This window comes from Cladophialophora bantiana (assembly GCF_000835475.1).
Source record: "Cladophialophora bantiana CBS 173.52 unplaced genomic scaffold supercont1.13, whole genome shotgun sequence".
NCBI classification, from domain to species: Eukaryota; Fungi; Ascomycota; class Eurotiomycetes; order Chaetothyriales; family Herpotrichiellaceae; genus Cladophialophora; species Cladophialophora bantiana.
Genome location: NW_015971587.1, coordinates 1,033,863 through 1,056,515, shown reverse-complemented (window position 1 = coordinate 1,056,515; position 22,653 = coordinate 1,033,863). Strand labels below are relative to the sequence as shown.

The window sequence follows — 22,653 nt, the reverse complement described above, 5'->3', positions numbered from 1 at the left end:
ATGTCCTTACGGCGCCATCCCGAAGACCCATGTACAACGCCAGGCTATCCCTCATGCTTTGTGGTGTCCCTGTATCCTTGTTCGCCCCTGTCCTGTCGGTGCATTGTTCAAGGCCCAGCCAACTCCAACGCCCTCCCCTATTCCCATCCTGTTCTTTTCGCTGAGGTATTCATCCATCGGACCTCGCATGCGAGTTTCGTGAAAGACAGATCATCAAGCTCCGTAGGCCTTCTCGGCATTGACATGTCCGTGCCCAGTGCCGTCTTTCTCCTCGATACCGTCTACAAGCAAGTAATGTAAAATATCGCTCAGACTCAATACCCCTTTCAGGTAATTCTGCTCGTCCACCACCATCAATCTGTGGACCCTGGATTTCTTGATCGTTTCGAAGATGGTGTCTAACCCATCTTCGAGTGAGCAGCAATATATGCCTGGGTGGGTAGGTGATCGGCAACTGAGAGCCTTGCCGACAGACCAAGTTAAGTTGCCGTAGTCGCCGGATTTGAGGATCTCGATCACGTCGACGGCCTCGAAGACGTTCAGGAGCATTCCTGTCACATTTCAGTCAGCATTGTCCAAATCGATTCAGGGAAGGCCATGGAACCGTGGAGGTGCATCCGTAACATACCCTCCGTCGTAACGACCGGCACACTGCTGATATTCTTGGTGACCATCTCATCAACCACATCCAAGACCGTGGTGTCCATACTACATCTCACGATACCAGTATACGTGCCCAATTTTATCATCTCAAGTGGCTTCCTCAACATGTCCGTTTCTTTGACGTTCATGGAAATGAATTTGAGAATCCGGTATTGAGTTATGACCGAGGTGACCATGGTGCGTTGGGTGTCGCTATCATAGCTGACCAGGGGTATTCTCCGAGCGCGTGAGACGAGTTGTTTTCGGAGAGCGTCATAGAGGATGGCTTCGGGGGACGCGGAGACAGTTTCGGGGGGCTTGACGTTGAGGACTTTCTCGACATCTTGCGGAGGGTCAGTCTTGGTTGCTGTGTAAGGTCTTGGATAGAGAGCCTGTCCTCACCTTTCAAGTCGCTGAGCAACAATTTATCCACATCTTTCAGCTTGTCGGCATGGACATTGTAGTATCTAACGACGTTGAGGTAGTCGTTGACGGTTAACAGGCCAGCGTACGTGGAAGTATTCGAGTCCCATAGCGGTGCAGAGACAATGCCTAAAAAGTACCATCATCAGGACAAGTTCCATCCGTTAGGCGTCGTCCTAAAGGTGAGGGCATACCACACTGGACCATGATCTGTAAGCTCTCTTTGACTGTAAGGCCGACATCGAGCTCAATCAGACGAAAGCTCAAGGGCAGCACGTCGTAACATTTGCGCGCTCGAAGGAAGTCCCGTATTGCCTGCAAGCCAGCTCTTTCATCTCGGTCTATGGGACGCTCAGATTTCGGCGGGGCAGGGAGTGGTATGTTACGAGGAACCGCCTTGGGACGTAGCAGGTCTGATGGCCGGACGAAGGTGGACTCTTGGGCGTTGTAATTAGCGGCAGCGGAAGGAGGAGGAGAAGGGGCGTTATTCTGAGACCGCGGGAGATGGTGGTGGTGGTGATAATGATGGTGTTGGTGGTGGTAAGGGCCAGTCGGCTGGCCATTTGGCGGGGTAATGCGCGCGTGCGAAGGCGGCTGGGTCACCTCTGTATCATCTGCCATCGCGACCTGTCAAACCGCATCTTTTTGCCTTTGTTTCAATGTTGCAAAATCTGCGTCTCGCCTGTGATGTGCGATGATGTGCGGTGTCGAGCGCAGTGAATGAAGGATGAGGAAGAGTGGAGAAAGTGGTGGCTTGTCACACAAAAGGATGCCGCAGGAAGGGCCAGTGACACAGACAATAAGATAATGAGCTGAAAAAGATAATTGCTGGCGTCGTCACACAAGGCCAGACAAGGGTGGATGGATGAATCGGTGATCCTGATTCCTGATTCCTCGGATTAACGACCTACAAAAACAAGTGTGTGTGCAAAAAGACACGAGGCCTGCGAGATGCACGCCATATCCCGTCTTCCCGTCTTTTGGCTCACGATTCAGGGCTGCCAACCGGAGCGATGGTCCGGACGAGGCGGGAAGGGGACTCGGGGAGTTGAAATGGAGGGGCAAAAAGTGAAGAGTTACTGACTAACCCCCATATGCCCCCCCCGGAGCCTCCTAAATTAGCATGTGATTCCACTGCGGCGCCTGCACCAAGCTCCCACCTACTCGGTACTGTACCTATTTCTTGCAGCAGTCACAAGACAGTATACCTGTTCCTATCACCAAACTCCTGTCCCTGTTCTATTCCAGGCACTCGAGAAAACGCAGGTGTACCCATGCGGCAAATCAATATCAGCAAGATCCTCGTCCTCCCTCACCCAGACGATTACTCCGCCTCCTTCTCCCGTTCCGCCAACGACTTCTCACCCGCTCCCTTCAAGTATGCCTCATATTCACCGATTCGCCTGCCGCCTTCCTCCCAGCGACTCCGGAACTCGCTCCTCTTCGATTCGCACAAGTCATTGAGAGCCGGCCAATACACCTCGTGATCATACTCGAACTCGACGAGCCCTCCACTTTCCTTTAGCAGCTGTTCCCGCGGCACATGTAGTCCCATATCTTCATTGAACTTGATCTTCTCTCTTGTCAAGGGGTCAATGAACGGCGTGATCAGCTTGAAGAAGCCCCAGATGTAGAATGGCACATTGGTGACGAGGGCGCGACCCAGCCTCTCCGGATAGTGATTCTGAAGGATGTTCAACGTCTGCTTGCCCTGTGATAGCGTTGCGCCTTGTCCAGACTTGGTCTCTGCAAAATTGATGAGCAGCGCGAGGGTCTCTTGCCCTGGTGGCATCAGATCAATTGCTCGTTCCAGCATGAACACCAAGTGCTGGATCTGCCGATCACTCCGCTCGGTGTTCTGTTTGGATGGTCGCAGGTATTGGCATGTCCGCCCCTGAATGTCCCACCCCAAGATCACCTGCTTGCCTGTCGCATTTTCAATCGAGATGTACTCTTTTGTATGCTTCTCCAACCCATATTCGCGTCGCCAGACCAAAGTGTTCCTCAGTCTTGTTTCCGATTGCGCCACGTTCCAATTTGTAGCCCTCAAATAGCGGAGTAGACATTCCCGAGTGAGGAACATGCGCTCCGAATCGGTCAGGGGTGTGGTCTTTGATCCTCTAGCAGAAGTCTCTGGGATCTCGGTCCATGCGGACACGTTCTTGAGGAGACTTGCATATTTAGTCTCTTGTTCCGTCGTCAACGCCAGTTTAGGAGAAGGCTGTGAAGTCTCCAGAGGTTCGGCTAGCGGTGTCTTGATCAGGCCGTCGCTAGCAGTACGTGGCAGGTTCAGTATCTTTGGGGCATCGGGCGCGGGCGTGGCTCCAGCCTCGGGTTTCGTCTCTCCCGAGCTGGCATTGGCTGCTTGGGCATCACTTGGAGGCGGTACTGTGATCTGGGCGGTCTCGTCCTCTAGCTTCACTTGATCAATTCTGGGGGCGGGATCTGTTGCCACTTTTTCAGGGTCAGTTGGCCCATTGGGCATCATAGGAATGCTCCCAACCTCAGTAGCCATGCTAGAAGGCCGTGGACGGGGACCAGGATCCGGAAGAAAGGATCAGTTGGATCCTGTGATACGGCAGGCTCACATTCTGGACGGAAATAATAAATTCCAGACGGGCTGGGAAAATCGGTCAAGCTGGATCGGAAGTCCCTGTTGCCGGTCAGCCTGATCAAGCCACAACTAGCCATACCGCTTCTAGCCTTTCGGACAATAACCACAAGGTACGGAGTATTAAATATATCCCCTTCCCTTCATCATAGCCGCTCCAAAACCAGCAACGGAGAAAGGAGAATTCAGGGCGCATATCGGCCTCAGGTCAGAAGTTGAGAGGAGTTCCATTTTCGGTTACAGAATCCTATCTCGTTTGTGGCTCCTACACTTTCAAATTGTATCTGCACCATGCCAATCCACCTTCGGCAGCCAAAATAACGATACAAGGCCGTTCACAGCTGCAAAGAGTTGTTTGTTCTGGTTGTTAGAACGATTGTATCGACAGCGCCATTTGATGATCTTGCTGTGGATCGTGCCATACTTTCCACCTCCATCACTTCTCAAATGTTGAGGGCCTTGGCGTCTGCTGGGGGTTGAGCCGCATCGTTCTGAGAGAGTTTCCGCCATTTCAGTCGAAGAAGTCGCTTGACTCCCTCCCACTCAGTCGGAGATTCTGGCCCCAAGATGATGTAGTCCTGGCCGTCTTCCTCAAACAGATCTGCACATCGGATCTGTAGGGTGTTGATCCAGTTGGGATGGACGCTGATTTGAGCATGGTGGACGATCTTTTGTGGCTTTCCGTCTTCTTCGTCGAGGTAGAATGGCCCGCAGTACGCGATGGTCTTCTTTGCAGCATTGGCTAGCTCTTGCGTAGTGCCATGTTTCCAGTCACGGTCGAATGATTTGAGATCCGCCTCTTGGAGCAGGGCTGCCATGTAACCATCGTTGCTGTACATGATCTGGCCTTTGCACTCCTTGCCCATGGGGTAGACGATGTCATCCGTGTTCTCAAGGTTGACGGCAACGTACGACACCAGGCCCCAGGTGCCAACGACGCGGGACCGGAAGGACGCCATCTCGGCAGATGTTGGGGATCCAATTCCACCAGGCATTTTTTGGGTAAGCTGTGCGGTTTATAGGAAGGATTGAGGTTCTAATCTTGTTCAGATGGGAGGAAAGGAGCTTTCAGGGCATACAGAGTAACAAACATGGGGGCATCCAGCGAGAGGAAATTGAGTGACAGCAAACTCAAGAGCATCAGACGAGCATGGGAATGGCAGGAACCGACAAATTGACAGAAGGGAAGGAGCATGACGGTCCTATCCAGCAGCATGTGGTCAAATTTGATTCACCTATTGATCCCATTGCTTCAGAAGAACTTCATCAGACCAACAACATGCTTGGGCAAACTCATGACCCATCATCCACCCCTCACGGTGTTGGATAACTCTCAACAAAAATCATAACTGTTTGTTCTTGAAAAGCAGGGGGTGTTCCGCTAATAGACACTCTGAGCACAGACCCCCACCCTCAGGCATCTGTTTGCTGGTAGACCCGGGTCGTGACAGATCACAGAGAAAGTGAGGGCGAGAGTAGAGAAAAGCGAATGGAGCTCGGCTCCATATTTGCCACCAGAATTGCACTCTGGCTCATTTACCCCAACGTAGGTGAAGAGAATCATGTGCCCCATCGTACCGCGACGTCAGGCATCATGCGTTCTTGATGGTAGAGCATCTATATTCTTTATCGCAGAGCAGGTCTCCGGTTTGATAGCGGCTCTTTCCAGTCTCAGGGGTCTGCTGAGTCACTGCGTGTCCTAATCTACCTGGACATCCAGAACACCGCCCTCAAAATGCCGCCACCTGTGCCTAACCCCGCAAAGCGGATGACTGCAAACCCTGCGAGACCCGTTGCAAGGTATCGTCCTGGCAAACCAGTTGCGGAACAGGAATCGTCTGACGAGGATGAAGAATCAGAGGAGGAACAGCAGCGGCCACCGCCCCAGAAGAAGCCACAAACCACCAGACCGCAGCCAGCAAAGGCCCAACTATCGAGAAAAGAGGAAAGTGAGGAGGAAGACGAGGAAGGTTTTGTTACGGACGAGGAGGAGAGTGCCAAGGTTGGTACGACGGGAGCACCAAAACCGCCAGTTAAGGGTATACTCCCTCCGACCAGGCAACTTCCGGTAAAGCAAGAGTACACAGGAGAAGAATCCGAGGAAGAGGAGGAGTCAGAAGTGGAGTCTTCAGGAGAAGAAGAAGAAGAAGAAGAGGAAGAGGAAGAGACTTCGTCCGAAGAAGAAGTGCCTCGGCGAAAATTCCAGCGCCCGACATTCATCAAGAAGTCTGATCGAAAACCTCCCACTCAAGCCCCCGACGGCCGTCCTGAAGCGGCTACGAATGGCACAATACCAGATCAGGACGTGGACACTCAAACTCGCCGTCTCGCCCAAGCCGAGCTTTTGATCAAAGACAAGCTGGAACGCGATGCTCTAGCCCGTGCCCAAGGTAAAAAGGCATGGGATGACGATGACGAGCTAGTGCCCGAATCCATGGTGGACGACACTGACGGTCTCGATCCGGAAGCTGAATACGCGGCTTGGAAGCTTCGAGAACTAAAGCGGCTGAAGCGAGATCGCGAGGCACTGATCGCGCGGGAAAAGGAGATCGAAGAAATCGAACGACGGCGCAATTTGACGGCGCAGGAACGGGAGAAAGAAGATAAAGCGTACCTCGAAAAACAGAAACAGGAGCGCGAGGAAGGCCGTTCTGAAACAGCATTTCTGGCGCGATATCATCACAAAGGCGCATTTTTTCAAGGCGACGAGACGGCGGAGTTGCTGAAGAGGAGAGATGTGATGGGGGCAAGATTCGAGGATCAGGTCGCCGATAAGTCTACTTTACCCGAGTACATGCGACTGAGAGACATGACAAAACTGGGAAAGAAGGGGAGGACGAGATACACGGACCTGAAGGGAGAGGATACGGGCAGGTTTGGAGAGGAGGTCAAGAGATGGAAAGGCAGTGGCGGCGGAGGGCTCGGAGCAAAGACAGGAGACTTTGATACGAGAGGTTTGGACGAGCGGTTCTTACCCGATAATGACCGCGGAGGTGGACGGACCGGTCCGACGGGTGCAAATGCAAGCGTTGTCGCTCAGCGACGCGACCGGGATTGGGACGGAGATGGGAACAAAGACGGAGACAGCTATCGGCCTCGAGACAGACAACGTGATCGTCAAGGCGACAGAGACCGGGACAGAGACCGGCGGAAGCGATCATATTCTCGATCCAGATCGCGCTCTCGCTCCCGCTCGCGGTCTCCTCGACGACGGAAGAAAGAGCATTTGTACGAGCGAGACGCACGAGATCGGGAGCACTACAGACGCGAAAATCCTGCCAAAGCCTGAGAAGGCGTGTGGCGGCACGATGACAGATGGATGCATCGTTGCCCGTTTTGGCTCGTTGATGCTCGAGGAGTGCAATGGATCGTCCATGAGCGGCCTGACGGGGTGCAAGAGCAGAGAGGAGAAGAGAGGAGCAATCTGCCCACAAGCTCCCGAATGTCTTGACGACGAACGTGATCTCAAAGATTAATCCTGCACAACTTCCCTTCCTCGGCCCTTTGAGTGTCCACATGCGAGCGATCACAGTTCTACCAAGTACTATTATTCTCGATAGCACCTACTCTGTATATATGAGTGCGTCGATTGAAAAGACGCGAATAATGACCAGAGCTGGTTGATTGATTGATTGATTGTCTGTCTGTCCGTCTGCCCGTATACTTGCATGGGCTTGCCACTGTAGTTCGCCCGGCAAACCAATGCTCGTCACTAAACCTCGTCAGAGTCTCTCAGAGTCTCTCATAGCCTCTCCCTCTTCCACGTTGTTTCTCTTGCTCTCACTCATCTCGTCTCATTTTGTCTCACAGGATCCCAGTCACCTCCCGGCGCTGAGCTGGGGGTATTGACACGATGCGACGCAGCAAACGAACAAGTCTCGTTTACCACATCTCCATCTCCATCACCTCCGGGATATATAAAAGATCTGTTCCTCCCCTCCCTTCCTCCCAGGCCTTACTTGTTCTGCTTTTCTTCCATTCCCTCTCCTTTGCTTCCCCGCTATCCTTACTCTAGTATCGTCGTAGCTCAAGGACCACACGGCCGACCGACCAAAAAGGAAAAGAAAAAGGGGACAGGTCCCCGAAAGTCGACAGAATCCGCAGCGAGTTGATACAGTATATGTCAAAAGACTGAACATTTTTGATAACTCCGGCCAGGGGGGAAAAAACAAATCAAAAATGGTCATATCAGGTGAAACTTGCTCGAATCCTGCATGACTCTTTTCCTGTGGTTCACGAGAAAATGGAGGGAAGCTCATTGTTTGAGTTTGAACTGTAGGAGCCTATTCCACGGCCGTCGATTCAAGGGCGTTGACTACGCCACCAGGCGACCTAGACCAGGCGTCTGCCGTGCTCCATGCGAGCACGAGTCCAAGACTATCGACACCGCCACTGACACTGGATGATCGAGCACATGCTGTCCTCTGTCTCTGCGCGGGTTCAAGGCCGTTCATTTCCCTGGTAGTAGATCCGTCGGCTCCAGCTGGTGTTGGTGAATGTCGCGGTATGAAATCCCCTATCCTGCTTCCTCCAGATCTAGTTCCGCAGTAGTGAGTACATACTGACAGATCTTTGACAGGTATTTCTAAACTCGATCCCATTCGGCCTCAGACTCCTCCTCCGCAGCCTCAAGGCAGCCGCAAGTAGGAAGGAGATTCCGGGTGCATAGATATATTCGAGATTGAATATCCCATTTGGCCATTCCCCACCAAAGGCTCACACGATGACTCGGTGCAAACTGACAGAATAGCTGAATTTGAGCCGTAGCCCCGCGGACAGAAGTTGTTGTGAGTATCGGAAGAAAGTCGAATTTGCCGACGTTTGAAACGGAATGGTTAGAAATGGACCATGATATTGGAGTGCTGGGTGTAGAGCTGGTATAGTCTTCTGTAGACAAGCGGCGTCTGGCAGCGACATCAATGGGATCAGGCATCGTCAGGCTGTTGAAGAGCTTCGAAGACAGCAGCTTTCGGTTTACGACACCGTGTGCCTCGAGCTGGAGCTGTTTGCTTAATCATCGATTGCGGATAGTGATAGGCAACAATCTGGAGCCCATCCCGCAATTCGCTTTGAGCATTTTCTTCCTTCTTCGGTCTATCCATTGGGTCACTTCTCATCCAGATTCATGCGTCACATTTCTTCTTTGGTAGCATTCGTGCCCGTGAAGTATTGCGGTAATCCCGGGCCTGGATATCCCCTCTCACTTAACACCCTGCCTCTCCAACTCCCTCTCCCGTTCCATCACGCTTTCGTCGAACTTGATCAGAAACACCGTCCGGTTCGGCCAGACGTCCGTCCCGGTGTTATGCGCACTTGCCTTGCAAGAAAATCCCGCACCGTCACATACCCCCTCGATGATTCCCGCAATGTACGCTGCCACACTCAACTGGGACATTTCCTTGGGGACCGAGATGTATTGGTTGGTGAGGGGCGTGTTGTCTATAATCATATATTCCCCCGGATTGGTTGTGGATTGCTCGAGGGAGTCAGCGGGACGGGAGAATAGTAGTGGATAGAGCTTTGTTGTCAACAGTGTCAAGAGAGGGAGTAGCCGTAGCGGTCGACTTGCACCTGACCCAGAGCCGCTACTCGACGATCCTCCACTTGATGAACTCGACCCCCCTATTGGCGACGCTCGATAGAGTAGCAGATCCAGTAGCTTCAAACCCAACGGATAGCCCTGCTCGTTCAGTCTCTTCTCAAAATCCTGTATGCCCTTCACCCTCTTATGCGCGTACGCGACCATTTCCATGAACAGGTAGGCGAAACTGGCTCTCGACAGTTCGGCATTCCGAGAACGGTTGAGGTTGCGGTCGTAAATGGTTTTGCGCGTTGAAGGGTAACGTAGGGTTGAGATCGAAGTAATGCTAGTGGGAGTGCCAGATGTGCGGTCTGGGAGAGGAGTCCCGGCGATGCTGGACGAGCCAGAGTATTGGGGAAGATGTCGTGAAGGGGAGCCGGTATGCGAAGGCGGGTAGTTTGAAAGGGCTGGCGGGATAGCAGCCATGGCGCGCGGGTGATTGCGGTTGAAGCAGCGCCGATGGACTATATTGCTTATGACTTGTGGCCAGGGAGTTGGATGTGTATGGAAGCGAACAATGGGAGGATGATATTGTCGAGAGGCCGAAAATGGATGTTGTTGCAAGCGACCGCCGAGGCTGCGATTCCAGAAGTTTAACAACACAACCAACACCTCTCAACAGTCAATATTCAATTTGCCACGAAGGAGTAATATGATCTATATACCTGGGTATTTACTGCCTGAACGTCTGGGAAATGGCAGAAAGAAGCTAAATCTTCGGTAAGATGCACCATCATGATCGCAAGCCCGATATTATAACCCCTTCTATCACTGGTCATCATCGTGAGAGTCTATCAATTCTGCTCACGCAGGCACGTTCCCACCATGATATATATGATATCTTATGATATGGCGACTCGATCAAGAGGGTTTTGTGACTCTGGTCTCAGAATTCCCCTCCCCCCAAACAAAAATTGTGGCATAAGATTCAAGCCTTGGGTCACCACACTCAGATGGGCTCCTCAGGACGGCTCTCATCCCCTCCCGTTGCCAGTCCTTTTCAAGCGAGAGTTCCTCTACACTCCGCTGCGGCACTGAAGCCTGAGGGTGGCCCATCAGCGCAATTAACGTAATCATATGTTGGGTCTATCCACAAGAGCACCGAGCCCTCTCGAACCTTGGATTAAGCTGTTCTTAAGGTCATCAGTTCTTTGCCGGTGCTTCTTTCGCTGTCTTCTCCCCGTCCCATTCATGATACGCCTTCTGTCGTTGTCTGGAATTCCATTGTAAAGTCCTTGAAATACTGTTAACCCAATCCTCGCTTCGGCGTCCAGGTGGCATGACGTTAGCAAATGGATACCTAGAGGCCGAGATGGTCACATAGTCGCCCGGAAATAGTTCAATTCTGGAGTGTAGTCAGCAAAACGTCCATCTCACAGGGACAAGCGGCGAATCCGTACCTCTCCCGCCCGTCAAAACTTGCCCACGAATTCGACCTGGCATCAAAGGGCACTCCCAGTCGAAGAACGATAGTATCAGGAAGTATGATAGGTCGGAATGACAGAGTATGTGCACAGATTGCTGTGACCAGAATAACGGGATTCTCTGGGTGACATAGTGAACCTCCAGCAGCAAGGTTGTAGGCAGTAGATCCAGTGGGAGTTGCAACGCAAATTCCGTCAGCTTGGACGGTTGTAAGGTGTTCTTCGTCTCCGAAAAGTTCAATGGTCGACATTGTCGGATTTGGGCCCCTATCGACCACGATATCGTTGAGAATCTCAAACGTCCGGTCCGGTCTATGAGTATTTCGATCATCAGCTTCCTCTCCAATCAGCTCTTCCACAATGTCCCGGCATTCGGCATCGTCGGCTCGCTTGTTGGATCGCATAACAGTGCCCTCGAACCGCAATCTCAAACTAATCGTCACGCCATCCTTAAGAGCCTGTGAGAGTATATGCTGATAATTGTCGAAATCAAACTTTGTAAGAAATCCCAATGAACCGAGCGCAAAGGATAGCACAGGCGGCACCACTCTCTGGAACAGCCAGCTCGCATAAAGCACTGTCCCATCACCGCCCAATGTCACAACGAAGTCGAAGGTGTGGGGGTGCCTCCGGGCCAGGTCGGCATCCCAATACCTCAGACGCTCTCGAAAGGAAGGATCCTCAGCAAATAGACCCTCGGCATCGAACAACGGGCTGTCCTTCAAATTGTCCTCCACGTACACAATATAAGGTACAGATCTGTCCTTGGAAAGCAGCCATCTTGTCACCTCTCGTGTTTTGGTAATCAATGTCTTGTCGTATATCTTGGTGAGCAGGAAGATGGCCCGCACCCTGAGTTTCACCTTGAGATTACCCAACCTCTTGGCCATGGTCCTCACACTCATGGCCATGTCACTCAATTGTTTTTTCGTGAGCAGGCGGGATTCTGTCGCGCGGATCTCCTCTTTACTCAAATTCTGTCCATTGACATCTGACCTCGAACCCGGCTCTATTTCGTCGATCTGTTCCAGCTTTGACTCGACTTTGGGCTGTTGACCCAATGAGCTTTTCTCGACCAGTTTGTGAACCAGGCACTGCGATTTCGTGCGTTCGGCCTGGATTCTCTTAGGTTTCTCGACTGCAGGAGTTTCCGCAAGCACTGTGGAGGATTTGCGTCGGCGGGCAACTTCATTGTCGAAGACAACCTGGGGGGAAAGGACGTGTTAGGGGCTGCGGGTCACCATCGAGATACTATCAAACTCACTTCTATCTTTCTGTTGTAGTCATCCTCGCTGCTAGAACCATCCTGGAGCTTTGGGAGAGTCGCTGTCAGCGTCATAACATCTCAGCTTGTGCGGCTATACACACATCATCGGGCAGACACTCGCTGATCCTTCTGCTCACTTGCGGGGCATCCCTTGAGGCCGACATGACGGAGAGTAGGAGAGGGATGAAAAGGAATGATCGAGGTGACGATATTCTCTAGGACTTCATTACTGGTACAGTCCAAGGCCAGCAACAGCAGGCGACCCGTGTTCAAAGTTTAGCCAGATTTGAGACGAGCAAAGGTGCCAATGCCACCAGACGCCTTGTCCAATAATGACGACACATAGGGACTATACCTTGCACAAACCAGCTTCAGAGTACCCGCCGAGCCCGCTCGCCCCCCCCTCCGTTCCTCTCTCCGCCAAGCAGGCTTATGTAATGCAGAATGGATGGCGTGATGACTAATCAGCCCCTTTTCGGCAAACCACTCCCAGCAACCTCCTGCGCAAACCTATTCCGGTAATTTAACACCATGGGAGCTTTCTTCTCATCCACTCCCCAACTTGTCAAATGTCACTCCAAGACTGTAATTCATGAAGTTTTCTCTGCACGCTTTGCACATTATCTACCTTACCATGTCTTGCCTACTGTCCCAGGCTGCTGATGCCTGGTCCTCAATGACACCTGATGCGTGTCAAAGGGTCCGACAGCTTCGGATTGGCAGGGATCTGAGTCAAACCTGGTGGATGTGAGTACTCCGTACTGAGTATGAGGTGGATAACGGGCGTTGCAGTGGCCGCAATTCGACTGCCACTTTCATGACCGCTCTAAACATGGCAATTTCGAACCATGCAACCCTATGTCTTTGGTCAATGCCGCGATGCTGTACCGAGTAGTTTAGGGGTCATTAGCCACAATGAGATATGAGACAGGCGCCAATGCAGGAGCAACACACAGTCCACCATGGCCCACCTAGTGCCAACCTTTGGTAAAGCCACTCAATACTCAGACCTCCGCCGCTATTATCAACGAAGGTAAGCAGCATGTTCGATTAGTTTATGCATTTGACCTTCACCTACTTTATCGATGCAAATCATCTTCGGCTTGACTAGCCGATAGAAACAAAGGACCTTTGTTTGGGACTCTTCCGTCGCATTGCGTTTTTATGAGACTTCAGACAAAAAGAAGGCTCAAAACCTAGTAGAGGGAATTAAGAAGAAGCATGGGCATCTTACCGGAGAGACCCTCAGCCAGATTCCCGACCTGGCTCTTCGCGCAGAAGTGAGCAATGCGCTGAAGGTAAAAGATAGCTTGATTGCTTCAACGGTTGTCACGCACTGGAACTCACGCTCTTTAGCAAACAATGGCTGACATTGTTGATCAGGCTGGCTCAGCCATTGTTGATCAGGTTGGCCAAAAACTCTACATGAGCAATGCTCGTTTTGTGTTCGAATTGCTCCAGAATGCGGATGATAACAAATACACCAAGACCCATGACATGCCTTTCATATCTTTCCACATCTATCCCTGGAAGATCGTGGTTGAATGCAATGAAGATGGTTTCACACCCGAAAACCTCAAGGCCATCTGCAGCGTGGGTAGAGCACTAAAACAGGTGCTCAAGGTTACGTTGGAGAGAAAGGGATAGGGTTCAAATTGGTCTTCATGGTCGCATGGAAAAACCTCATCCACTCTGGAGACTTTTCCTTTTATTTTCAACATCGAAAGGGTGACACTGGAATGGGTATAATTTCGCCCACCTGGCATGAACCTGAACAGATTCTCCCAGATGTACTTTCAAGAGTCACCTTGTTCCTGCACGATTCTGGCGATGCCGCTTTTCTTGCAAGTCAGCGGGAAATGATATCCGCCCACTTCCACGAGCTTCAGGACACTTTTCTTCTCATTCTAAAAGATATCCGGAAGATTAATCTCAAGTTTTATGATGACGACCAGAACGTGACCGAAGAAGTTGTTCATTTCCTCGAGAATTCCGCTCATGGTTCCAAAGCAACAATCACAATGAAAACCATCACCGCTGACCGGTCCGAGCAAATCTCAAGAACCTACCATGTTACGAGGTATATTACTACTGGCCTTGAGGAAAATACCAACAGAGAATATTCAGCAGAAGAACTGGTGCAGAAGAAATACTCCAAATCTGAGATTGTCCTTGCCTTCCCACTGGCTCCTGATTCAACCCCTCTGGTGCAATCCCAGGATGCATTTGCGTTGCTGCCACTTGCACGGTTGCGTTTTTCGTATGCTCTGTTTCCCAATTTCGACGTGAACTTGGACTAATAAAAGCTAGTTTCTCATCCAAGCTGACTTCGTCACCCAAGCGAATCGACAAGACGTTATTACAGCGTCCCCTCGGAATCTAGGGCTTCTCGATGGCATCGCACATCTTTGCGTCAAAGCAGTTCGGGACTTTTGCGATCATCCTGCTCTAACGTACCGGTGGATGAGATACTTCCCAGATCCTTTAAATGCTAATTTTCAACCTTTTCGGAAGCGACTTGTTGACAAAATCCAAACCCTTCTAGAATCTACTCCAGTGATACGTTCTCGCAACGAGGGGCCTCTGGGACTCATCATGTCGCTCGGGAATCTGGATCCCGAGGAGAAAGATGAGGACGGCAACCTGCTGTGGGACGATATTGTCCCATTTTGTTATCTATCTCCCGCATACAGTTTCAATGACCTTGAGATTTTGCGTTGTTATGGACTTGAAGTGGTTTACATGGAAGACCTTGTGGCGCGAGCTGAGGCAGACCTTGAATTGCCGCGTTCAAGGATGAGGACCTCAAAGATGAGGATTGGCTTTCCCGTGCTTCAAAGTTGCTTGCGCATCCCTTCTCCGAAGGGTAGGACGGCTTGAAGGTGGAGGTGAAAGCAATGCGTCTTATACCGTTGCAGAGCGGTCAATGGATATCTGCCAATCAGGGTCCGACTTACTATGCAAGCAGCGCTGGCGTCCAAATTCCGAGAGACCTAGGACTCAACTTAATCGATCGCAAACTCTGCCAGAAAGATCCTATTTGATTGTCTTGGTGCAACAAAGGCATCAACCGATCATGTTCGAAACGCAATATTTGAACGCTATCGTTCCTCTGCAAGCACGGCCAATGTCAGCCTCCAGACCTCTCGAAAACATCTGGAGTACCTGTATCTGACCCAGAAGCACGAGAGTGTCGTTGTGCCGCTCGCTTTCAGCCGTATATATGTTTGCTCAGAGGGAGAAGAGGCTCTTTTCCCGAGGAAGGTAGATGTATACAAAGCCGACAACAGCGACTACGGCGTAAAGAAACTGCTGAAAGCTACGCCACCCGGCCCAAAGCCTGGCGATGGCACGCCAGGGCTTTCTGTTCCAACCTTGCATCGAATTTATCAAGAAGACATCCCTGAAAGTCCACCAGGGCATCCCTTGACCTGGAACGGCTTCCTCAACAAGTACCTCGACATCTAGCTGCTTCCAAAGCTAATCCGCGATCCAGGTAACGAATCAGCATCCTTGACCGACACCACCTGCTATCTCCAACAACACCGTCCAGAAGTCTTCTTGCCGGTAGTTCGCCGTTTCTGGTCGACTGAAGGTCGAAAGATCGCATCCACAAGATCAGCTGTAGAAGAAATGCGCCGCATGGAAGTCCTTTGCAGAGGAGGCCGTAAGATGTCCGCTTGAGTTGACATACTTACCCACCGCCTCCCTCGAACGTTCGCAAGCACGCTACATGGCTGATTCCGAGTATTTCCCATTCTTGGAGCTGCCGCTTCCGCCGAGTGATGACGCTGAGTCCAATACATGGGAATTTCTGTGCACACATTTCGGGGTCGAACGAGATGACGAGTTGCACTTTTATGTGTCAATTCTGGAATCCATTGTAGATGCAAATAAATCTGCCGAAACTGTCACGAACAGCCCGAGACTCTATGGAGTCTATAGCCGCATTCAGGCCGGCCTTCAGAATGTTCGGATCCCGGAAAGTGAGATCAGGTGTGTGAAAGTCCTAAGAGGGATGTATATCCCATCTTTTAGCTGTCAGGTGCTAATGGCTTTCAGGAAATTATTCGAAGAGAAGTCAGCCATTTTGATCCCAGAGGGCCGTAACCAACGTGCTGTATGGGCCCGACCTAGCCAGTGCCTGTGGGATGGACCTCAGGATATGCAGACCAAATATCCGGGGATAATTCGCTTGAGCAGTTCTTCAGAACCACATTGGAACCCCCGAGTTGCTCCTGGACGCATCTTGTGGACGAGCTCAAGCATCTCAAGACCTCTGGTTGCACGGATTTCGATCAAATCAACAGCTTATATACCCTTATCAATGAGTTGATCGGCCAAACCAATGTCGATAATGTTCAAAAGCTCAGGTCAGATTAGCTCGCTCCTGTTGCAGGCCTAAAGCACTGAAGTCTCGCTAACAACATCCCAGGGAATCCATCGACGACGATGCCTTGATCTACGTGAATGTAAGTGGATGCCACAAATGGTGTAAGATCTTTGAGTATTTGTGGGCGAGCGCAACAACGATAAGAGACCGGACGACTCTCAACGATCATTATGAAGACTTGAAAGATTTCTTCGTAACTGTGCTTGGGGTTTCGGAATTAAGCTTTGATATGATGCTAGACGAACTAATTGAGAAAGGCACCAGACAAGCATCTGTAAAAGAAGTCAAGGAGACGTTGTGGGCATTGACATTGCTCCTGTCCTCCAACACTTCAGCCGCCTCATCGAGGAGAATTCCGGACAGTCGAGTCTTTCCGGTCAAGTATTCTAACGGACAAGTCGCCTTGTGGACATCTACGGCCCACTTTGGAAGCGTGGACCGTCAACGTCTTGGAGATTCGTTCGCTGGCAAAGCAAACCTCCTTGACTTCAGCTTGGACGAGGTTAGGCTGCTGAAACCATTCTTTGCCTGAACCGGTCTGGAGAACCGATATCTCTCCAACATGGTCAAGGAGATTTCCCGAGTCGACGGCGGTGAACCTGACCTCATCGCCGACCGAGATCGAGATATTTGCCGGAAAGCTGAAGGGCTTTTTCGGTGAGTTGTGGAAGAGGAAGAGCCATGAGAGCCACACTTTTGACCATGGACACAGGATAGCCGCCCACTACAACAGCCCTCGTGTATCGGAGAACGACCGTTCTGTCCAAGGCCTCTTTCGGAATGCTCGAGTCTATGAGACGGATGGGATCTCTTCCTTGCTAGGTTTATCCCAGGGTGGACGAGAACGACCGGTCGAACTCGAAAGGAGCGAACTTCACATTCGTGAGGACGAGTTGGGACTTCGAATATATGTCCCCAGAAACCCAAGAAGCCAGGACTTTTGCTACCTTCCCAAGCTGCTACCGCGGCTTTTCGAATGGGTGATGACTCACTTCGACACGCAAATCCGAGAAAACAATGAGCTAGAACGTGTCCTGGTTGTCACGAAAATTTTGAATGCCAAACTGTCGACTGTTAATTGGATACTGGAGGAAGCTGGAATTATGGAAATTCCTCGCACGGGTATTGTCGACGACCAAGGTATTGCCGTAGACCCCGATCCAGCGGATCATGAAAGTGGGGCTGAAGAATCCGAGCAAGATGAAGATGAAGAACAAACCTGGCCGTCCGATCGCGACGATGAGGCGAGGAGGCTGGAGAGCAGGCCCAAACAGTCGAGGCCTCCCACGACTGAGAAATACGATTCACGCCTACTGCGTCCAATGAGGGCAGCAATACATTGATATCTTCGACTTCTCCATTTGTCGCAACGACAATATCCGCTCAATCGTCCCACTCTCGGGCCATCTCTGGAGTCGTTTATAATCATTCACAGCACCGATCAGCTGCTACAGGCTCCTCGCCATTGCCGCCATCTCCGCGAAGAATTGGCGATGAGAGGACAGCTCACCGCGATGCGACGCCTGACATGGTGGACATGCTTGCGTTGGACGAGGACGCAGGATATGTAGCTCTTCTGGACAACATGATCACCAAAGCCAGGACCACGCCGTTCCCCAGTATCGGATCGTTCGACATGTCACAATTGCTCGACAGCTTGCCCCTCGACTCGGATATCTCAGCTGATCAGTACCCTCTTGACGACCGCCGGTTCAGATCCGCGTCGCTGCGAGAGCGCCATCACAAGGTCAGAGCGGCCAGTGAGCTTTTCGTGAGTCCCTCCCCTTTCCCCCCTCCTTTCCCAACCTGCCTATATCCCCGGGCTCAACAGAAACTGGCATTTCCCCTCACTTCGTTCGTCAAAGGTCTTCGAGCTCCTGTCCAACCTCGACCCTGCCCTCCCTGGATTTAGCGATGCGAACAGGCAGAGCATGATCCGGAAATACGTCCGGGCGCATCCGCGGTACGGGCGCATGGACGGCTGGCTGGGTCGCGAGACCGCGGACATCACGTACGACGACGCCTCGAGCGCGCTCACCGCTCTGCTGATCGACCAGGGCTATCTCGCCCGTGACGGCGAGGCAGAAAAGCGGCCCATCTACTACATCGAAGCCAAGTCCACGATAGGGCCGTGCGGCCGCCCATTCTTCATAAGGAAGTTCCAGTATCAGCGCATGCAGAATCTCTCGACGGCACGACGCGAGGACTCTCCTCCGCCTCCTCCTTCGGCGGCGGAGGCGATCTACGTCCTCTTCCGCGTCTTCATTGTCGGCAGGGACGTTCCCGGCGTCCGCATCTACGTCGACCCCGAGGCCATGAGACGAAAGGGCGACCTGACGTTCACGGCGGAGACCTGGTCCGTTGGTCTGGGTCGGGCCTGAGAAGCCATGTCTCTAGAGGAGGAGGAGCGAGGTGGAAAAGATCCTCGGAGTCCTGAGTCCTCCTGTGGGCTATGGACCAGGGGGCAATCCAAGAACAACTACTCCGCATACCTCGTACTGTACTTGTAGATAGGTCTAGTTACGAGTCCAGCCCCGCCTCCACCTCCATATCACCTGTTCTAGAAGCTATGTCAAAACCTAGGTATATCAAAACACACACAGTATTATACGTCTGGCAAGGCAACTAGGTTTCCTACATATGTACAGGGTACCCGGCCAATGATCTCATCTATAATAGCATTCCCCCTTGTCCATCCAAGCGACACTATATGGTTGGCTGGTTGGATGTTTACTTCCCGACGCGATCTCTCCTGTGCATAGATACCTGTAAGACCGAAGAGGTACATAGGTAAGGTTAGTTTCTACCAAGGGCTTTCCGCGGTCTGGGGCCGGACTGGACTGAATCGAGGCGATACTACGAAATGAAAAGGTCATCTAGAATAATACTACTACATAGGTAACTATATCACCACCTCCCCAGGTAGGTGTCTGTAAATAGTACTAATGCTGCTACCCTAGGTAGGTATATGCCAGCACCTCCCATAGTATGCGCAAATGCGTGCGTCGCTCGACTCATTCGTTCATTCATTCATTGGGTATCATATTTTAAGTCCTGTTCGTAAAGTCATAACTCCTTTTTTTGGTGCCAGAAACTTGCTAGGTGATCCGGCTGTCCTAGTCTGCTGCGCTCTGCTCTGTTCATGAGACCGACACAGCAGGCGTCCCTCCGGCAGATGGGTCTTGCACGACATGACTGGATACGTCGCCCGCGGTCTTCAGGTTCATGATAGGGAATACCACCGCCCCGTCCGGCGTCTCCGACTCTCCCGTGTGCGCCTGGACGGGCGAGCTGCTCTTCGAAGAGGCAGAGTCCGAATCTTGAGACATCCCACTAGAGGGAGCCATGTCTGATTCTGACTCTGCCATTTCGTCATCGTCAAACAGTCTGCTTGACCGCTCCTCTGGTTCGACAATCTGCCCTTGATCAGGGTCATCGTGCATCTGAGGGGGGTCTCCCTCAAGGATCGTGGTGACAGAGTCCTTCTCCATTGCTACTTCCACTTCTGACCGAGAAGGCGGTGGCGAGCTAACAGCCTCGTAGAATAGCATGAACCCATTGCCCCTAGCGAGTACTTCCTCTTCTGAAATCCTGGTAACCCGCTCGTCGTTGAAGGAATACCAATCTTTATCTCGTTTCCCCAAGGCAACGTAGTGACCATCATGATGACTGCCATAATGCGTCACAACGCACTTCAGCTCGTACACAGCTTCGACCGACTCATCGTTTTGGTCTAGGGGGGCACACCATCTGCGTAAGAAATCCAATCTCACGGGAACTCGGACGTGAGCGGTATTCTTCAGCTGGTTTCCGTAGTTATCGAAAATGCTTCGGTTGATGTGAAGAACCAGGTCTCTAGGTAAGCGTCCGACGGTGATCTGCTTTGCTTTGGTCCGTAACATTGGCCTTTTCTTCTTCTTTGGCTTGGTATGGGATCCCTCGGACCGCATTTCCTCGTCTTCTGACGATTCCGTCTCGCCATGGGCCAGCTTTGTGCAATTCTCACATTCGACCCCTTCAACTTCTTCTGGTGCTGTATATTCATTGAGCAATCTCTCAACATCGCAAGCGCCCTGCAATCCCAGGTTCAGGGTCAGGCAGTTGAATTGTGTTAGGGACAGACCCTCAGTGAAGCCACAAGTCCTGCATTCAAGGCTCTGTGCAGTCATTCCGTCGACAGGATTCCGCATTCCGCATTCCCTCAAATTTGCTGCTGGGAGACCGCCAATCCTCCTGGTCCATGACCCTCCCGAGCCCTGCTCTTCCACAGACGCATCTGTGATGGAATCCGATTTTCCAACTGCCCTGAGACATTCTAGACCGGCTATTGTAGCGCGTTTCAACTTGTTGGCGTATTGATTGGCCTCCTTTTCGACCGCGTCGAGAACACGTGAGAAATACTCCTGGGCATCCTGCTGCTGCCAGCTGTCCATAGATTTGAGGACCCTCGGCGTCCAGAGAACGGTGGTCCGCGAGCCCGAATCTGATAACTGCTCCAGAAAGGTCACCAGGGCTCGATGGGTGGCTGCAGGAATATCGTATCGGTCACAACATTCCAGGCTCTTCTCCAAATACTCGATGAAAGCCGGTAAGGAGGCCAATCCCTGTAGCACACTGTTTTGATAGCAGGAGTTGTCCCAGTTGCCCAAACCAGGAGGGCCAGTCTCGTGGCTCAAAGACATGTATGAACCGGACAGACTCCTAACCTTTCGAAGTGCAAGGGGCAACTGCGGTTGTCCCAGGATCATCTTGAACGCCTCCTGTTTGGCAACCATGTCTCCGAAGTTGACTCTCTTGAATTTTGCTTCCTCCGGCCTCAGATGGCCCAGGCGAACCATGCTGTACTGCATGGCGTAGATCACAGGCGAAGGGGTCATGTACACGACGAACTCGTAGATGGCTCTTTTGATGGTCGAGGGCCAGGCGTCGAAGAAGGACAAGGCATAATATCCCAGGAGCAGTAAAGCAAGGGTCGAGATGATCTTGGTCTGGGTCGGGTATGAGGTGCTCTGGTTGTCAGAGGGGACGTCGTCGAACGGGCTCTCGTTTGCCCTAACCGGGAGGTTGTTCATGTCGAACTGGAGGATGCGAGAAGGGGAGGGACAGGAAGATGCAGAGGAGCCACAAATTGGGCAGATGCTTTCCCATCAGGGATAGTGGAAAGCCGTTCACTCTTTGCCAAATATTCGAAGAGGAGGCGAACGGCGGACGTGATCATGACAAGGCTGCGTTTTGGATGACGAGGACCAGTAAATGCATCATGTACCAACTTCGCACCGGCGTATCTCGAAAAGGCTTGGCGACTTGGGATGGGTTTCTCATCCATCCCATCCACTACCAGCAATAGCCAAACACATCACAAATGCGAGAATTCCGGAAATGAACATCACGGGCGGTGGGCATCTCGTCTAATTATCGTCATCTAAAGCTGCAGCCTTGCGTTTGGCCACATATCTACTTCTTGCTGTCGAGGAGAGCTCAGGTTCATTCTGCGACGTGCACGCAACCAATGTCGCCTCCGTTGACACACCCTGACCGTCGCTATCGGGGTCGTTCTGGAACATCATGTTACGAGAGCCTTTCTGGGTTGATTCTCTGGCATCTCTTGCTCTTCGTGAAACCCGTCGCCTGTCTTCTAGCTCCCTCAATGCACGTTCTGGTCGGCCAGTCACATTCTTGACCCACCACCTCTCCCACATCCAGCCCAAAGCCTGCTCCGTCATTTGTCTCAGATACATCAGATTGGGAATGTCAGCGTGTGTGACTTGATGGCGGAGATCAACAAATGTCTGCGGCATCCCAATCGTGGCGGCATGAGCGTACATGGAGCTTTCACCCTTGGCGGCGCTTGCTGAAAATCGAGTCACGTCTTCTCCCTCAGGAGTATCGTCCCGAGCCATCTCGGCGGCATATGAACGGGCGACATCACGGTCAACGAATCCATTGACAAACCTCGCAAATGCCATGGCATAGATGCTCTGCATGGCCGAGTCAGATATGGCCGTCCCTGATGATGACCTCCTGCGTTCATCGTGGATTAAAGCCTCGGTCAAGCTGGCGGTGGCTACCATCGCCGGGGGCAGCTGACCGGCTTTGAACAGCCAGAGATTGACCCGGTCAATCGCACGCTGCCTTATGTCTCGCGAAGAGTCAGACCCAATGGTGGAGGAAAACACTTCCTGTTTCGCATGGTTGGGGAAGAACCAGTCTCGGACCATAGCTAATTCAGAGTCGTGTCGCCAAGGTGGAAATTGCAAGATCATGGTGCTGAACGTTGGGACCGCAGCAGACGCGGAGGGCTGGTGAAAATTT

The 22,653-nt window shown here is 51.9% G+C and overlaps 13 protein-coding genes across 13 annotated transcripts; 6 read left to right on the top strand and 7 right to left on the bottom strand.

Annotated features, from left to right (window-relative positions):
- Nucleotides 1-213: 213 nt before the first annotated feature.
- Nucleotides 214-1,686, bottom strand: Z519_08741 (uncharacterized protein; the record flags this gene model as incomplete). Its single annotated transcript, XM_016766469.1, has 4 exons — nt 214-551; nt 629-985; nt 1,045-1,194; nt 1,260-1,686. The coding sequence occupies 4 exons, from the start codon at nt 1,684-1,686 to the stop codon at nt 214-216; spliced, it is 1,272 nt and encodes a 423-aa protein (XP_016617627.1).
- A 703-nt stretch (nt 1,687-2,389) lies between these two features.
- Z519_08740 (uncharacterized protein) lies at nt 2,390-3,580 on the bottom strand (the record flags this gene model as incomplete). The annotated part of the gene is made up of 1 exon (XM_016766468.1): nt 2,390-3,580. The coding sequence occupies one exon, from the start codon at nt 3,578-3,580 to the stop codon at nt 2,390-2,392; it is 1,191 nt and encodes a 396-aa protein (XP_016617626.1).
- Nucleotides 3,581-4,119: 539 nt separating this feature from the next.
- On the bottom strand, nt 4,120-4,671 carry Z519_08739 (uncharacterized protein; the record flags this gene model as incomplete). The annotated part of the gene is made up of 1 exon (XM_016766467.1): nt 4,120-4,671. The coding sequence occupies one exon, from the start codon at nt 4,669-4,671 to the stop codon at nt 4,120-4,122; it is 552 nt and encodes a 183-aa protein (XP_016617625.1).
- Nucleotides 4,672-5,411: 740 nt separating this feature from the next.
- On the top strand, nt 5,412-6,965 carry Z519_08738 (uncharacterized protein; the record flags this gene model as incomplete). Its single annotated transcript, XM_016766466.1, has 1 exon — nt 5,412-6,965. One exon carries the CDS (start codon nt 5,412-5,414, stop codon nt 6,963-6,965), a length of 1,554 nt encoding a protein of 517 aa, XP_016617624.1.
- Nucleotides 6,966-8,876: 1,911 nt separating this feature from the next.
- Nucleotides 8,877-9,683, bottom strand: Z519_08737 (uncharacterized protein; the record flags this gene model as incomplete). The annotated part of the gene is made up of 1 exon (XM_016766465.1): nt 8,877-9,683. The coding sequence occupies one exon, from the start codon at nt 9,681-9,683 to the stop codon at nt 8,877-8,879; it is 807 nt and encodes a 268-aa protein (XP_016617623.1).
- Nucleotides 9,684-10,400: 717 nt separating this feature from the next.
- Z519_08736 (uncharacterized protein) lies at nt 10,401-12,112 on the bottom strand (the record flags this gene model as incomplete). The annotated part of the gene is made up of 4 exons (XM_016766464.1): nt 10,401-10,602; nt 10,658-11,886; nt 11,946-11,993; nt 12,050-12,112. 4 exons carry the CDS (start codon nt 12,110-12,112, stop codon nt 10,401-10,403), a joined length of 1,542 nt encoding a protein of 513 aa, XP_016617622.1.
- Nucleotides 12,113-13,310: 1,198 nt separating this feature from the next.
- Z519_08735 (uncharacterized protein) lies at nt 13,311-13,595 on the top strand (the record flags this gene model as incomplete). The annotated part of the gene is made up of 1 exon (XM_016766463.1): nt 13,311-13,595. One exon carries the CDS (start codon nt 13,311-13,313, stop codon nt 13,593-13,595), a length of 285 nt encoding a protein of 94 aa, XP_016617621.1.
- Nucleotides 13,596-13,612: 17 nt separating this feature from the next.
- Z519_08734 (uncharacterized protein) lies at nt 13,613-14,248 on the top strand (the record flags this gene model as incomplete). The annotated part of the gene is made up of 1 exon (XM_016766462.1): nt 13,613-14,248. The coding sequence occupies one exon, from the start codon at nt 13,613-13,615 to the stop codon at nt 14,246-14,248; it is 636 nt and encodes a 211-aa protein (XP_016617620.1).
- A 295-nt stretch (nt 14,249-14,543) lies between these two features.
- Nucleotides 14,544-15,416, top strand: Z519_08733 (uncharacterized protein; the record flags this gene model as incomplete). Its single annotated transcript, XM_016766461.1, has 2 exons — nt 14,544-14,777; nt 15,012-15,416. 2 exons carry the CDS (start codon nt 14,544-14,546, stop codon nt 15,414-15,416), a joined length of 639 nt encoding a protein of 212 aa, XP_016617619.1.
- A 265-nt stretch (nt 15,417-15,681) lies between these two features.
- Nucleotides 15,682-16,873, top strand: Z519_08732 (uncharacterized protein; the record flags this gene model as incomplete). The annotated part of the gene is made up of 4 exons (XM_016766460.1): nt 15,682-15,944; nt 16,011-16,068; nt 16,152-16,321; nt 16,384-16,873. 4 exons carry the CDS (start codon nt 15,682-15,684, stop codon nt 16,871-16,873), a joined length of 981 nt encoding a protein of 326 aa, XP_016617618.1.
- Nucleotides 16,874-16,903: 30 nt separating this feature from the next.
- On the top strand, nt 16,904-18,722 carry Z519_08731 (uncharacterized protein; the record flags this gene model as incomplete). The annotated part of the gene is made up of 4 exons (XM_016766459.1): nt 16,904-16,998; nt 17,054-17,658; nt 17,796-18,112; nt 18,207-18,722. 4 exons carry the CDS (start codon nt 16,904-16,906, stop codon nt 18,720-18,722), a joined length of 1,533 nt encoding a protein of 510 aa, XP_016617617.1.
- Nucleotides 18,723-19,481: 759 nt separating this feature from the next.
- Nucleotides 19,482-21,413, bottom strand: Z519_08730 (uncharacterized protein; the record flags this gene model as incomplete). The annotated part of the gene is made up of 1 exon (XM_016766458.1): nt 19,482-21,413. The coding sequence occupies one exon, from the start codon at nt 21,411-21,413 to the stop codon at nt 19,482-19,484; it is 1,932 nt and encodes a 643-aa protein (XP_016617616.1).
- Nucleotides 21,414-21,749: 336 nt separating this feature from the next.
- Nucleotides 21,750-22,604, bottom strand: Z519_08729 (uncharacterized protein; the record flags this gene model as incomplete). Its single annotated transcript, XM_016766457.1, has 1 exon — nt 21,750-22,604. The coding sequence occupies one exon, from the start codon at nt 22,602-22,604 to the stop codon at nt 21,750-21,752; it is 855 nt and encodes a 284-aa protein (XP_016617615.1).
- Nucleotides 22,605-22,653: the final 49 nt, after the last annotated feature.